Source organism: Talpa occidentalis, unplaced genomic scaffold (genome assembly GCF_014898055.3).
Source record: "Talpa occidentalis isolate TD23 unplaced genomic scaffold, MPIMG_talOcc4v2.1 talOcc4.9, whole genome shotgun sequence".
NCBI lineage: Eukaryota > Metazoa > Chordata > Mammalia > Eulipotyphla > Talpidae > Talpa > Talpa occidentalis.
Genome location: NW_023605305.1, coordinates 32,498,320 through 32,512,998, shown reverse-complemented (window position 1 = coordinate 32,512,998; position 14,679 = coordinate 32,498,320). Strand labels below are relative to the sequence as shown.

Genomic DNA, 14,679 nt, shown 5'->3' with positions numbered 1-14,679 from the left:
TTTCCTTTGGAGAAAAAAAAAGCAAAAATTCCTAAAGAAAACCACATACTGGACATTATTTCAAGTTAGGGTTGTCCTCCTGCCCTCTGACTATTCACCCATCTGAGTGCTCAAGTGCTGAACACAAGGAAGGATTACAGGTGGAGAAGCAGGATAACCTGTGGCTGGCAACATGTAGAAGAAGCAATGAAAGTCTCGACTAAGCCAATGGGACCAAATGCTGGATTGTGAGATGTTCTAGAGTAGGAGAGGATGGTGGCAGGTCTGAAAGGGTTGAGGTCTCAGGGAAGGCCTGGCATATTATGGATACTTGCAAAATGAATGAATGAATGAATAGACCAATAAATAAAAGGTCTAGGTGCCAAAGGATTCTGAATAATGATGTCTTATGTTCACACATGAGTTGGATTTACCATTTTACTTAGGTCTTAATCATTGTTTTCTCATTTTAGTCTTATAACAGTTCCCAAAGAATAAACTTGTTCAGTTTAATGGGGAAAAGGCTTAGGGAAAGATAAAGGGTGTTTATTCTTTGGTTAGTTGGTTCTCAGTCAAATTGAACCATTTGGGCTTGATCTTTGGAGCTAGGAGTCTGAACTGGATCTTTCCTGGAAATGTTCATGCATTTGCTGTTTTGGCTTTTTCCCCTCAAAAGTCAGTTCAGGAACTTCCTCCTACAGGACACTCTCCTAGACCACCATTGTCTCCAGATTTAGTTAGATGTTTCTTGGGGATTTTCTCAGCCAGAGTTTCCTTCTGATTTATCCTTTATATGCTGCTTTGTTCCTCTAGATTCACGTGCTTTTTCAAACTCTTATCTGTGGCCACTCAGACTTTGGACACTATGTCTGATTCATATTTGTTTTCCTCATTCTCAGCACAGGGCTTAACCCAAGTAAAGTGCTCAGTAAATATTTACTAAGGAAGAGTGGGAGGAGCTGGGTCCCACCCCAATTCTGAGACATTTGGGGTAGGTGCAGTGATGGGGTGATTCTGAGTTGTGTGCATTTCCTCAGTGATGCTGGGATGGAGAGTGGGTATGTGTATGGCAGAGTGACCATTAACAGATTGGTGACTCAGAGTGATAATGGAGGTTTGTGTCTCTTCTGCAGATGGCTTCAGTAACTGATGGTAAAGCTGGAGTCAAAGATGCTTCTGACCAGAATTTTGACTACATGTTCAAACTGCTCATCATTGGCAACAGCAGTGTTGGCAAGACCTCCTTTCTCTTCCGCTATGCGGATGACACCTTTACCCCAGCCTTTGTCAGCACCGTGGGCATCGACTTCAAGGTGAAGACAGTTTATCGCCATGAAAAGCGAGTGAAGCTGCAGATATGGGTGAGTCCTGGGCATCTTGTGAAGGACTGTCCTGGGAGGTAACTAGTCTGCTGATAAAAGGGCTGGGAGCCCAGGTTGGATCTTGTGGATCTTATGGCTTCAGATACCAGTGCTGTTTCAGATTTGACCCGTGGGATGTCCCTTGCTGAATTTATACAAGTTTGATTACCTCTGGGGTCTTGGTTCCTTCTGCTGCTGAACTATGCAAGAGGATTTATCTTAGCCTATACAAATGAGTGAGCAAGAATCTGGGCTTTGGAGTTAGAGACCTGGGTTCAAATTCTAGTTCTGAAACTTATCAGTCGTGGAATCTTGACTAAATTACTAAACATCTCTTGTATCACCCTTTCCTCTGGCAATTATAATAGTATCTACAGCATAGGTGAGTTGGATGTTTAGCATAGTTCCCAAAGCATAGTAAATGTACAATAAATGCTAGCAACTCTATCTGTAATCTATAGACAGGTAACAAATCTCTTCAAAACTTGATGGGTTAAAACAACAATGATAACTCATTATCACACAGTTTATGTGGATTAAATTGTCAGGAGTAGTTTGGTTTCTGGCCTATAGCCTTTCCTGAGGTTACTGAAGGCTTGAGAGGGGCTGCAGGATGACCTCCCAAGGAGGATTATGCCCAAGTCTGATTTTGGCCAGTAGCAGGAGGCCTTAGTTCCTTCCCATTTGGCTCTCTCCATAGAGCTGCTGAAGTGTCTTGGCTTTGGTATTGGCTTTTCCCAAGTGAAGACAGCCAAGAAACCAAACAGTAAGTGGCAAAGTCTCTTATTACTTAGCCTTAGAGCATTCTATCTATCATGGACTCACTGTAGAAGGAAACTACATAAGGGTATGAACACTAAGAGGAAAGGAATCATTGAGGACCATCTTGGAAGCTGGTTATCTCAGAAACTTTTATTTGTATCTTCTGATGGTGCTAATAAAATACATACATACATTGATTTGGGATGACATAAAAACATGTAGATAATATACTTTTCAATAATAAATTAGCACTGAGATTGGAAATTTTGAAAATTTAGTGATTTAAAATATTTAAAACATGTATTATTATTCGTCCATTCGAGGTATTAAATGTACATTGGTACATTATGAATATATCTTATTGGCATAGTCTGTCTATAGTACTTTTTTGTTTTTATGAACTATTTCCATATATTAATATTATCTCACAATAACACAATGGGGCAGATATTATTATTTTTTTTATTTATTTATTTATTTATTTATACAAGCACTGAGTACAGTCAGAAGCGCGGGAGGGTGAGAGAATTCACCAGAGCCAGAGCGGGGAGCAGAGCAGGCAGAAGGACCAAAGTACACTGCTGAGGGGAGCAGCGGGCAGCAGGAGAGGTCTGCAAGCCATGTGGGACCCTCCTCCGGTGGCCGGGGAGCAGCCAGGGATCGAACCGGCGCTGCAGAGGCTGTGAGCAGCTTCGCAACCCAGCGCTCAACCGCGGCACCATGGGGGAGGCCCAGGGCAGATATTATTTTAAAACATTCTTGGGCAGCTCTTCTCCAGGGTTCCCCATCTGTATCTATGCAAGTGTCTCTTTTTTCTTTTCCTAGTAAACCTGTCCCTTTAAAATGTAAAAAAGCAAAAACAAATAAACAAAAACCCAAAACACTCCTGAATTGACTATGGTGGAGGTTTGTGGGTGCCAAAGTGGGGGGAAAACTATCGTGACTACACCTGAGGGGAGAAAAAGCAAACAAGGATATAAAATAATAGTATACCATTAATTAAAAAGAAAAGAAAGGGGCCTCCCTGGTGGCACAGGGGTTAAAGTCTCAGCGCTATCAAGCTATCAAGCAATCGCCAGCCACTGTGGCATGAATTCGATCCCCAGCTAGGGAGCTACCCACAGACCTCTCTGTCTCACCCACTGCTCCCCTCAGCAGTGTGTTTCAGTACATCTGCCTGTTCTGCTCCCCACTCTGTCTCTGGTGAATCCTCTCACCCACACCTCTGGCCTACACCCCAGTTTTTATATGCATAAATATATAAAATAAATCTTAAAAAAAAAGACAAATAGAAAAACAATTAAAACACTCCTGTTTTGCAGGGGGAAAATGCAGATTTAGAGGTTAATTAACTGACCTTAGGTCAACCCAAACAAATACCAAGTGGGATTTCAACCTCCTGATTCTAAATTACATGTCTTTTTTCTATACAATACCTGGTAGGCCTTGTGGAACCCATATTTCTGTAACAGTTCATTTTTATTTATTTATTTATTTTTAAATTTTTAAATTTTTTTATTTTTATATTCCCCAAACAATTGCAACCCCTTTATTTTGACCCCAATCCCTCCCCCCCCGCCCCCTAAAAGTTACTCTCTATTAAAGGCATTGAAGAATTATATATCATTAGAAATGAGGAAGCCATACAGATCATCTAGTTCACAGGGTCTAGAAGTATGATCTCCAGATCATCAGTATCGACGTGACCTGGGAATTTGTTGGAAATGCTAATTCCCAGCCTGCACTCAGCCCAGTAAATCAAACTCTGGATTATGGCCCAACAATCTGTGTTCCAACAAGCCTTCCAGGTGGTTTTGAGGCAGGCTAAAATTAAAGAACTACTGATTTAGTTTAACTACCTCATGGTGAGAATCAATAAGCATTATTAAGTACTATTATGTGCCAAGTGCTTCCACTTGTGTTATCTCACATCATTTTTGCAGCCAATGCACCGAGGGGGGTGAAGCACAGGATATTTGGGGCATGTGAGCAATACAGTGAAACTGGAGCAAGGCTTCGTAAGAGCAGGGAGGGGGTGCTGGGAGGGAAGTCTGCTGGAGAGGCTATTTGGGGGTGGACTGGAGTCAGGGAGGCCATGTACAACAAGCAGAAGGTTCTTGCCAGGGGCCAAAGTGTACACGCCTGGTGACTCCTTAGGGAGTTGAAGAAACTATTATTAGAGTTTATTTTTATCTGTGAATATAAAATACATTTTTACAATATGAAGTAACACAGATGTCTTTGTTTGATCTCTGCATCAGATGGTCACATTTCCTACCCCTGAAAAAATCTTCAGATAGGAGAGGATTGTTCTGCCCTTGTAAGGGATTGGCAGAGATGGTGCCTGGCACTCTTTCATTCATTTTCAGCCCATGGCGAGAGCTTTTGCAGTCTTCCTCTTAAGTGGAAGAAGAATAATCTTATTGATTATCCTACCTACTTTTAACTAAATGAACCCTCACAAGGGATACGTGCCATAAAAGAGTCCTACAAAGAAACCTCTGATTGAAACCTCTGATTGAAGACTGTACTGATTATAGTGAGCCCAGAAAATGGCTGAAGTGATGCTTTTCTGACGCCCAGCACAAGTTCATTGTCAGCCATATTCCAAGGCAAAAATCAATGATGATCTAATTAGATATGACATAGTTAATCAGATTGCTTTGTCTAAAAAATAATTTGCAAAAAGGTTGCATGTGCTTTTCTGTAGCAAAAAGTTTTGTGTTGTTTGTAAATTTAAATGTATTTCATTTTTAATGTGTTTTAACATCTTTTGTGTACAGAGCATATACATATGTGTATATATGTATGTACAGGCATAAAATCTAAATAACTATACAAGTATTGTGGGTACTGTGCCTATGTTTTTCTCGTTTACTGGGTATAAATTTGGAGACCTTCACCACAGGCACTGAAGGCATTGACAAGGGCATATTTACATTTTAGAAAAATCTCTGGTTTCAGTTTGGAAGGTAGATGGAAGTAAGGCCAAGAATCCAGTGGTTAGAATAAGTTATAAGGACCTAAACTAAGTGTACTCATCTTGTCAGGCTACCATAACAAATAGTATGGACTGTATGGCTTACACAATAGAAATTCATTTTCTTACAGTTCTGGAGATTGGAAGTCCAGTATCAAGGGTTGATGTCTGGTGAGAGCTCCCCCGTTGGGATGCAGACAGTTGCCTTCTCACTGTTTGCTCCCAAGGTCTTTCCTTGGTGTGTATACTAGAGAGAAAGCGAGCAGGTCCTCTAGTGTCTCTTTTTATAATCCTACTGGATCAGCACCCCATCCTTATGCCCTTATTTAACATTAATTACTTCCTTAGGGTCCCCATCTCCAAATATAGCCACACTGGATGTGGGGGAAGGGAGGTTAGGGCTTCAATATAAATTTGGGGATTTGCGATTTTTTTTTTAAAAGCTGTGTGAGCTTTGGTAAGTCACTTCACTTCTGTGGTGAGTAGATAATACTCTCAACTCTAAAGGGGCTCTATGTTACAGGCATCATAACATAGAATGATGCCTGGTACCTATTAGGAATGCAATTAATGTTAGTTTCCTTTCTTTCTCTGTTCTTGAGCCACAAGCAAAGGGTGACCGGGTCTCCTCCCAACATTTCCCACTTGTGGCTCTAGGAGCACTGGAACAGCATCTAGGAATTCACTAGCACTGTTTGAGGTGTAGATTTAATTTTTCCAGCCCATTCAGTTTCTCCCTGGGCACTTCAGAAAGCCATTTTCAGGATGGAAAGTGGAGAGGGGAGATGAAGAGGTTATGAGCATTACTGAGCGGGACCATTCACAAAAGGAGTTTCTATCATCTCTGGGGATGTGGGACAATGAGGACACTGATAGTGTTTTGTTCCCTGGGGGTCCCTTGCCACATTGGTCCCTGAGAGCCCCCTCTCTTTCCTGAGAGGTTATTATGAATCAGAGAAGAAACCCTTGCAGGGGAGGAGAGGGTTGGGGAGAAGTCTCAATAATAGGGAGTGAGAATATACACAGGTGTGAAGGGAGGGAGACTCTGTAACTCCACAGCAACAGACCTGACTGGAGGCCACTTATTCCTGGGTGTTGGTTGCCAAGCAACCCCTGGAGACCTGTGGGAAGAGCAGAGTGAGAGAGGGCCTGCTTTTATCTCTACATGGAGCCCACGGCTATTGGGTCTGGCGCTGGTCAAAGGTAGAATCTGGGGGTCTATGGAGGACTGAGCAGACCTAGGACTCTGGAATCCAGGGTTCCTGAAGACAGGAGACTTGGATTGACCCTTTTCTTCCATTGGCCTATTTTCCCAAGTGTCAAATGAAAATAATCTTTGCTCTCCTTGCCTCATGGATTTTGTGAAGACCAAATGAAAACATGGAAGAGAAAGCCCATGGAGAACTAATAAATCTTGAGTAGATCAGAAGATCTATGGCTATTGTCAGCCATGTGAATCCGACTTATTTTTTTTAAAGATTTATTTATTTATGCATACAAGAGCTGGGGTACAGGCCAGAAGTGTGGAGAGTGAGAGGATTCACCAGAGACAGTGGGGAACAGAACAGGCAGATACACTGAAATACTCCCTGCTGAGGGGAGCAGTAGGTGAGGCAGGAGAGGTCTGCTGCACCATGTGGGTTGCTCCCTGGCTGGCTGGGGATAGAACTCATGCTGCAGAGGCTGTGGATTGCTTCACAGTGTGGTGCTTAACCCCTTGCGCCACCAGGGAGGCCCGTGAATCCTACTTATATGTAAACCATTCTTTGTGTCTTTCACCCAGGGGGGTAGTTACCTCTTTAAAGAATGGCTGGTTAAGGTCAGAGATGTGAAGTTATTTGTGTGGAACTGAATAGTAAATTTCATTCTTTCACTCATTCAGTAAACATTATCTGGTGCTCTCTCTGTGCCAGGCATTGTGCTCGGTGTGGGGAAACACCCATCCTGCCCTCATGGAGTTCATGTTAGTAGGGGGCATAGACACTGAGTACATGAATAAAACATAACCAATTTCATTTGTGGTAAGAACCCTGAAGCAAAGAATAGACTTGTTTCAAACTCAGGCACTAAGACTCAGAGCTCAGGAATCACTGAACTGTGATTTAGGTCTCATCCCCAGGCTTGCGTTGGGTTTCAGACTCAATTCTGTTCACAATTTACAAGGCTTACTTAGCTGATGTTCTTCATCACACCAGCTCACCTGTCAGGGAACACAGTGGGAGGAACTCCCACTATAGGACGATAGAATCTCCTCCTTCCCACTTCCTTCAGTGAGGCTTTTGTGGTAACCAGCATATCAAGAAGACTTTTACAACAGCGTCTCATGTACCCAGGGTGACTTGTATAAAAGACTAGCCAGTCAGCTGTTTGGTCTATCCATCATTCTTTTTTTTTTTTTTTTTAAAGATTTATTTATTTATGCATACAAAAGCTGGGGTACAGGCCAGAGGTGTTGGGGGGTGAGAGGATTCCCTAGAGACAGAGTGGGGAACAGAACAGGCAGAGTGACTGAAGTACACTGCTGAGGGGAGCAGCAGGTGAGTCAGGAGAGGTCTGCTGCGCCATGTGGGTTGCTCTCTGGCCAGCTGGGGATTGAACTCGTGCTGCAGAGGCCTCAGACAGCCTCATAGATTGCGTCTTAACCCCTTGCGCCACCAGGGAGGCCCCACCATCATTCTTTTTTTTTTTTTTTTTTTTTTTTAAATCATGCCGTATCATCTTTATTTAAGCATCAAGACTCTTCCATCCACCTAGTAAACATTTCACCCACTGCTCTGTTTGGCTGCCAATCTCTTGTCTCTTTCTTCAGCAATGGTGAGGCGGATACCTTTTCCTCGGGGAAGAGAAATCCATAGTTTGTTGCCTTTGCCAATAACAAAAATGTTGGAAAGGCGAGTGGCAAAACTGTTGCCATTAGCATCTTTTACATGAACTACATCAAAAGAACCAGGATGTCTCTCTCTGTTGGTTATCACACCAATTCTTCCCAAGTTAGCACCTCCGGTTACCATGCACAGGTTACCAGTGTCAAACTTGATGAAATCTGTAATCTTGCCAGTTTCCAAATCAATCTGAATGGTGTCATTCACCTTGATGAGGGAATCAGGATAGCGGATGGTACGAGCATCATGGGTGACAAGATGAGGAATTCCTTTGGTGCCCACAAATATTTTTCTCACTTTACACAACTTGTACTTTGCCTCCTCGGGTGTAATGCGATGAACAGCAAAACAACCCTTAGTATCATAGATCAGTCGGAAATTCTCTCCAGTTTTGTCAATGCTGATGACATCCATAAAACCAGCAGGGTAGGTTATATCAGTGCGGACCTTGCCATCTATCTTAATGAACCGCTGCATATAGATCTTCTTCACCTCATCTCCTGTGAGAGCATACTTAAGCCTGTTCCTTAGGAAAATGATTAGAGGAAGACATTCTCTCAGCTTGTGGGGACCGGTGGATGGACGAGGAGCAAACACCCTGGTCAGTTTATCCAGCATCCAATGCTTTGGAGCCGCCACTCGCTTCAGATGCTTCTTGGGACCACGAGCCATGGCTGCGCTAGGCACGGAAAGAGCCCCACCATCATTCTTTTATTGAGAGTTTATGAACTCTGTGTTTGGTGAAGGATTTACAGACCACTGTCCTGTCTTCTGGTATCACTAGTTTACTTCCTCTTTCATTCTCTTCAACTCCCTCCTCTGAAGCCGTTGGTTACAATGGTGTTTGTGTATACCTCCATCATTCTATTTGTTTTGCTACATAGGTGAGGATTTTAAAAAGATAATGTGTGTAAAGCTCCATTCTAGTGCCTGATATGGTGTAAACCTTCAACAAATAGGAGTTTTTATTAAAGATCTAGGAGGATCAATAATTGATATGCCTTTCTTTCCTCACCTGAGTTTGGAACCAATTGAGAGATAGATGCAGGAATCAGAGAGATGGGGAGTAATGTGCCTGCTTTATTATTGATAAAAGATGGGCTGAAGCACATGGTCTAAATCTTCAGACAAGTTGTTAATACTTCACTCTTTGCTCAGATGGACATACAAACCCAGTCACAGGTGGGCTTGGGCTACTAGCTACAGTTACTCCATATAATATGTATCAAACTTCAAGTAGCTTTGCTCAGACTTATGATACTTAATGCCTAAAGCATCCCATCCGGGTCTGTAGTAGAATCTTCTGTCTTCAGGACAGTCTTGCTTATTGAGGGGCAAAGGAGGTCCCTCCTCCAATAGCTCTTTTTATAATTAAAGTGATAGATAGAAGTAAGCAATAATGCCAAAGAAAGCTTGGTCAGAATGACAAAGGCTGGGACAAATTGGAAAGGAGTGTTAAGACACTTCCTGGAAATGCTGAATTTCACCAGGATGAGGTGAAATTTTTCCTTCTGTAACCAGGAGCTGGGGACAAGATCGGGGTGAGCTGGGGGTATCAGGCCGTCAGCTAGGTTCATTCACTAGCCAACTGTCTTATTCCCTCACAGCTGCATCAATGAATGTTAGGTCACCATATGGCTTTGGAGTCACTTATAAATATTTAAACTAGTAAATATTAAATCCGGGAATATCAAAGGCTTATATGTCAGGGCCAGTAGTATAAGGACACAGTAAGATATAATGGGGCTTTGGGATGTGGGAAAGACACCAAAAAACCTAGATGAGGGTGGATGGTGGCTCTTGAGCAATCATTTAACAAATATTTACTATGGCAGACATTGGGAGTAGATAAATTAATATGAATAGGACAAATTCTCTACTCTCCAGGAACTAATAAGATTGAATTTACCTTTGAGCTCTAAAAGTGAAATAAAATTAGTAAGTCTGTTCTCTTGTTACGGTTAAGCAACTAAGACATCAAGAAAGATTGACTTTTCCCTAGAATTTAAGAATATGTGATAATGATTATTATGAGATTGGGCAGCTGTTTAATGGGCATCTGTATCAGTTTCCTGTAGTTGTATTCACAAATCACCATAACTTAATGACTTAATAAAGACAAATTTAGAAAAAAACACAAATTTGTTGTCTTACAATTCTGGAGGTCAGAAGTTCAAAATGGGTCCTTGGGCTAAAGTCAAGATGTTAGCAGGTCTATGTTTTCTCCTCGAGGCTCTGGGGGAGAATCTGTTAACCTATTTCTAGCTTCTAGAGGTTGCCTGAATTTCTTTGATTGGGGCTTCTTCCCCCTGCTTTATAGCTAACTTATTTTCTTGCCTTTTTCTTATAAAGACCCTTGTGATTACCATGGGTTCACTTGAATTATTCAAAATAACCTTTCCATCTTAAATATAATTTAATCACATATGCAAAATCCCTTTTGCCATACAAGGTAACATTCACAGATTCTGGAGATTGAGGTATAGATATCTTTGGGGTGCCATTATCCTGACTACCACAGCATCTATTAATACCCAGGTATAGATGTAATCTAAATTTTCCCTGTTCTCCCATGTTCTAATTCAAATTCCCTCTCCTTTAGAAAAAGCCCCCTATGCTAACTGCCTAAGACAGGTCCTGTCCTGTCTGTGTTAGGTATACTCTGTCCACTGAGAATGCCTCTCACTTTGTTAGGTGCCAATAAATTCCTGCACTTAGAGCTCATCCTGTCTCAGTCTCTATATTTTAGATATGAGGAGGATGATCCTGAAGAGATAGGGACTTTACTAAAGGCCCATGGCAAGGTCCATGGCTAACACATTCCAGTGCTTCTCATGCCACCTTTAGGAAGGCAAAATCTGGTCACTCAAGCATAACTTGGCACTGATGGAAAGCCTCTCAGGTGACTTAGGGGTCAAAGTCTGAGTGCTACCACCCTTGAAGGCCCACCATGAACCAACCAGGGAGCTAACCCACATGGCACAGTAGACCTCTCCTGTCTTGCCCACTTGCTCAGCAGTGTATTTCAGTGGATCTGCCTATTCTGCTCCCTTCTCTGTTTGTGGTGAATCTTCTCACCTTCCCTCCCCCCGCCATCTCTGACCTGAACCCTAGTTCTTTTGTGTAAAAATAAATAAAATATTTTTTTAAAAAATTCAAAACTGAGGCCATAAGAGAGAGGAGAATATACTGGGACAATAATCTTTTTTTTTTTTTTCAGAGGCATATTTATTTATTTATTTATTTATATTTGTTTGTTTGTTTATACAAGCACTGGGTACAATCAGAAGCGCGGGAGGGTGAGAGAATTCACCAGAGCCAGAGCAGGAGCAGAACAGGCAGAAGGACCGAAGTACACTGCTGAGGGGAGCAGCGGGCGGCAGGAGAGGTCTGCGCGCCATGTGGGACCCTCCTCTGGTGGCTGGGGAGCAGCCGGGGATTGAACCGGCACTGCAGAGGCCACGGGGAGCTTCTCAACCCAGCGCTCAACCGCTGCGCCACTGGGGAGGCCCGGGATAATAATCTTTTTTTAAAAAAAAATTATTTATGCATACAAGAGGTGGGGTGCAGGCCAGAGATGGGGGGTGGTAAGAGGATTCACCAGAGACAGAGTGGGGAACAGAACAGGCAGATGTACTGAAATACACTGCTGAGGGGAGCAGTGGGTGAGACAGGAGAGGTCTGCTGCGCCGTGTGGGTCACCTCCCTGGCCAGGGATTGAACTCATGCTGCAGTGGCTGTAGAAAGCTTCATAGCACTGAGTCTTAACCCCTCGCGCCGCCCAGGAGGCCCCATACTGGGACAATATTCTTGAGTGGTGAGAAGGGAGAGGATCACAGTGTGAGGCCCTGCTGGGAAAAAAGACTGTGCAGCCACATCACCAGGGTAGATTACAGAGGGTGAGAACATGGGTGTGGCTAGGAGCTACATGTGCCGGTGGGAGTTCTCTTGAACACAATTTTCTGATGAAGTAGGAGACAAGGTCATCTGAAAGTGAGGATGGGGGAGGAAGTGTAGAAATTGAGGAGGAGAATGTTGTCTAGAAAGGTGGAAGGATGAAAAGACTAGGGAAATAGAATTTGATTGCTGATTAGCATTAAGGCTCCACTTGAAATTACTGATTATAAATTTAAATTCATGAATTCATGAATTTAAAGCATAGATGTGTGTTTATCTCCCATCCTGTTTTGCTCTGTAGATATAGGCATCACATAAGCAGAGCGCTGGCTTTAATGAAAGTGTTGTTTTGCTGAGTGAGTATGATAAAGCAATGGAGGACCACAGGAGATAGGGTGTGTTGTGTGTGTGGGAGAGCCATTGTCATGATTGATCATAGACTTCAAGCTGGGCGGAGAGGAAGGTGAGAATGCAGGGGCATGAAGGACCGGGAAAAGATGGTAGGGGTTGAAAACTGTTGAAGCTGGGAATCTGGAAGAAGTGAGCTAGAAAGATCCTAGTGATCTGAAAGTGGGATACTTAAATTCACTGTTGGTCATGACCAGTGCAGGGAGGATTGTGAGAGTGAGGGGCCAAGGTAGCATGAGAGGTCAACATCACTGAAGGAGTTTGAGGGAATGATAGTTGAAGATGCTGGAAGGAGGGCCTCCCTGGTGGCGCAGGGATTAAAGACACAGTGCTATCAAGCTATCTGTGGCCAGGGAGCAACCCACATGGCACAGCAAACCTCTCCGTACTTAGATCTGCCTGTTCTGCTCCCCACTCTCTCTGGTGAATCCTTTCACCCCGCACCTCAGCTTACACCCCAGTTCTTGTATGCATAAATAAATAAATCTTTTTTTTTTTTTAAAGAAGATGCTGGAAGTCTCATCTCCATGGATGCTGAAATCACCAAGGACTATGGAGAAATACAGGGAACTAGGAGCTGTTCACAGTTCAGTGTTAGGTAGTTTGTAGAGGGATAAGTGGGTGGCAAAATCATAAGGTGAGATTCAAAGTGGTAGTGTTTTGTTTTTGAAAAAGGGAAGGAGAATGATCTGGCAGCAAGGGTGAGAAGCAATAACATATATCATATCTCCTGGTGCAGTGATTCAAAGGTGGTGAGAGAGGAAACCAGCCCTTGATTCTGAGGACTAAGGGGAAGGTGTGTTCTCAGGTAGAGGCAGGTTTCTATTTACAGTGAGGAGGTAAAGAGAAAATTCAGAGATGAGGTTGAAGAAAAAGAGGTGTTTCTAATGATCAACTGTGAGTTTCAGAAGGCTTATGGAAAGGTTTCAGTGGGGAGGGGAAGAGATAGTGTGAGAAAAGATGATCGACGGAGCTGGAAGGGAAGCAGAGTCCAGTGATCAGGGATGGCCTGAGGGACTTGGGCTTCTTGCCATGACTGACAAGAATAGAGGGGTGAAAGGTGTAATAAAACAATATAATAACCATTGTGGTTGGGGGGGCATGAGTAGAGGGGTGAGCATCTTGCTTCTCCTTGATCCCTGCTTATAGAAGCCCAGAGATTGGCAGAGCTGCCATCTAACTCTGAATATCTAACATCCCTCCCAGTTTCACTAGTAATTTTTGTGGCAGTGAACAACAACCACCATTTATGTAAAGTCTGCTCACCTATAAAATGTGTCTACTAATACCTGCCACTGCACATGTTGGGGTTGACAATAACACTGGCTAATAGCCAGCGCTGTGCTTAGTGCTTTTATCAACTCATGTTATCCTCACAACTACCCTGTAAGCTAGGGCTGTTATTATCACAACCTTACAGGTAAGTAACTTGAGGTCCAGAGGAGTAAGGGAGCTTAATCGAGTTCATTTACTCACCTAATGAGAGTCCCAACTTGAAGAGAGGTCCGTGACTTTGAGCCTGGTATATGTGCTGTGCTCTCTGCTCCTCCCTTACTTGTTAGAGCTTCACATAGCTAAGGATTTGATGCTTAGAAAGAGCTTTGTAGATGGAAAAAACTTTGTTAAGAGTTGTAATTTATTGGGCAACAACTATATTGTGTAGGTGCTTTATATGCTTTTTTTTTTAAATTATCATCACAACACATGCACAAAACAGATGAGAAAACAAAAACTCAGAAGTTAAGAAACTTGATCAAATCTTACAGAGCCTAGGATATGGCACTGCTGGGATTCAAAATTAGCCTGTGTTCTTTTCACACCTAACTGCCTCCCCTCTCTTCCCACTGCCTTGTGACAAAACAGGGACGTCACAGGTAGTTGAGAGTCAATGTCACCACTGAAATTTGGAGCCTCCAAGCAAACTCTCTCTGAAGGGGATGGGTTATCTCTTGCAAACTATCTCCTGTTAGCTTTCTAGCTCCTTTCCATGTATACCAGCCCTCTTCTCTTGACCCAACATGAAGAACCTCCAGGGTTGTGCAACACTAACATATAGGTGTGTAATTAAGGGCACTTAATGCAGTGGTCTCTGTGGAGGTGCTGCAGTTTCCAGTATAGGAAAGCTGAGGGGTGGGGGCCTGCTAGCTCAGGTGTGGTAGAAATAGAGTGAATGTAGTATGACCAGTGAGGATGTCTCTGAACCTCAGTTTCCTCAGGTGTGAAAAAATAGGATAATAGTAATGGGTCTTCTGAGTTGTGCAGTAAAGATTCAATAAGACAATATAAGCAAAGGACCTACCAGGGTGCCTGTAGCATATTAGTTCAGTACACTTGTCCAAAATCACACAGTGAATAGTGGAATCAGGAAAGTTCTTGGGTTCTATTATACTGTACATTTGTGACTGACCTT

General features: G+C 42.9%; 2 protein-coding genes across 2 annotated transcripts in view; one reads left to right on the top strand and one right to left on the bottom strand.

Annotated features, from left to right (window-relative positions):
- The window catches only part of RAB3B (RAB3B, member RAS oncogene family), a 52,123-nt gene that overhangs the window by 6,709 nt on the left and 30,735 nt on the right, over positions 1-14,679 (top strand). Inside the window, exon 2 of the mRNA XM_037498957.2 lies at positions 1,113-1,340. Within this exon, the coding sequence (XP_037354854.1) occupies positions 1,113-1,340 (228 nt within the window). The remainder of the gene's footprint in view (positions 1-1,112; positions 1,341-14,679) is intronic.
- Positions 7,768-8,678, bottom strand: LOC119235538 (40S ribosomal protein S4, X isoform-like). The gene has a single exon (XM_037498954.2). The coding sequence runs from the start codon at positions 8,634-8,636 to the stop codon at positions 7,845-7,847; it is 792 nt and encodes a 263-aa protein (XP_037354851.1). The 5' UTR covers positions 8,637-8,678; the 3' UTR covers positions 7,768-7,844.

What these genes read in the sequence shown, in the direction of transcription:
- LOC119235538 (XM_037498954.2), bottom strand. Translation starts at nt 8,636, where the DNA reads ATGGCTCGTGGTCCCAAGAAGCATCTGAAGCGAGTGGCGGCTCCAAAG.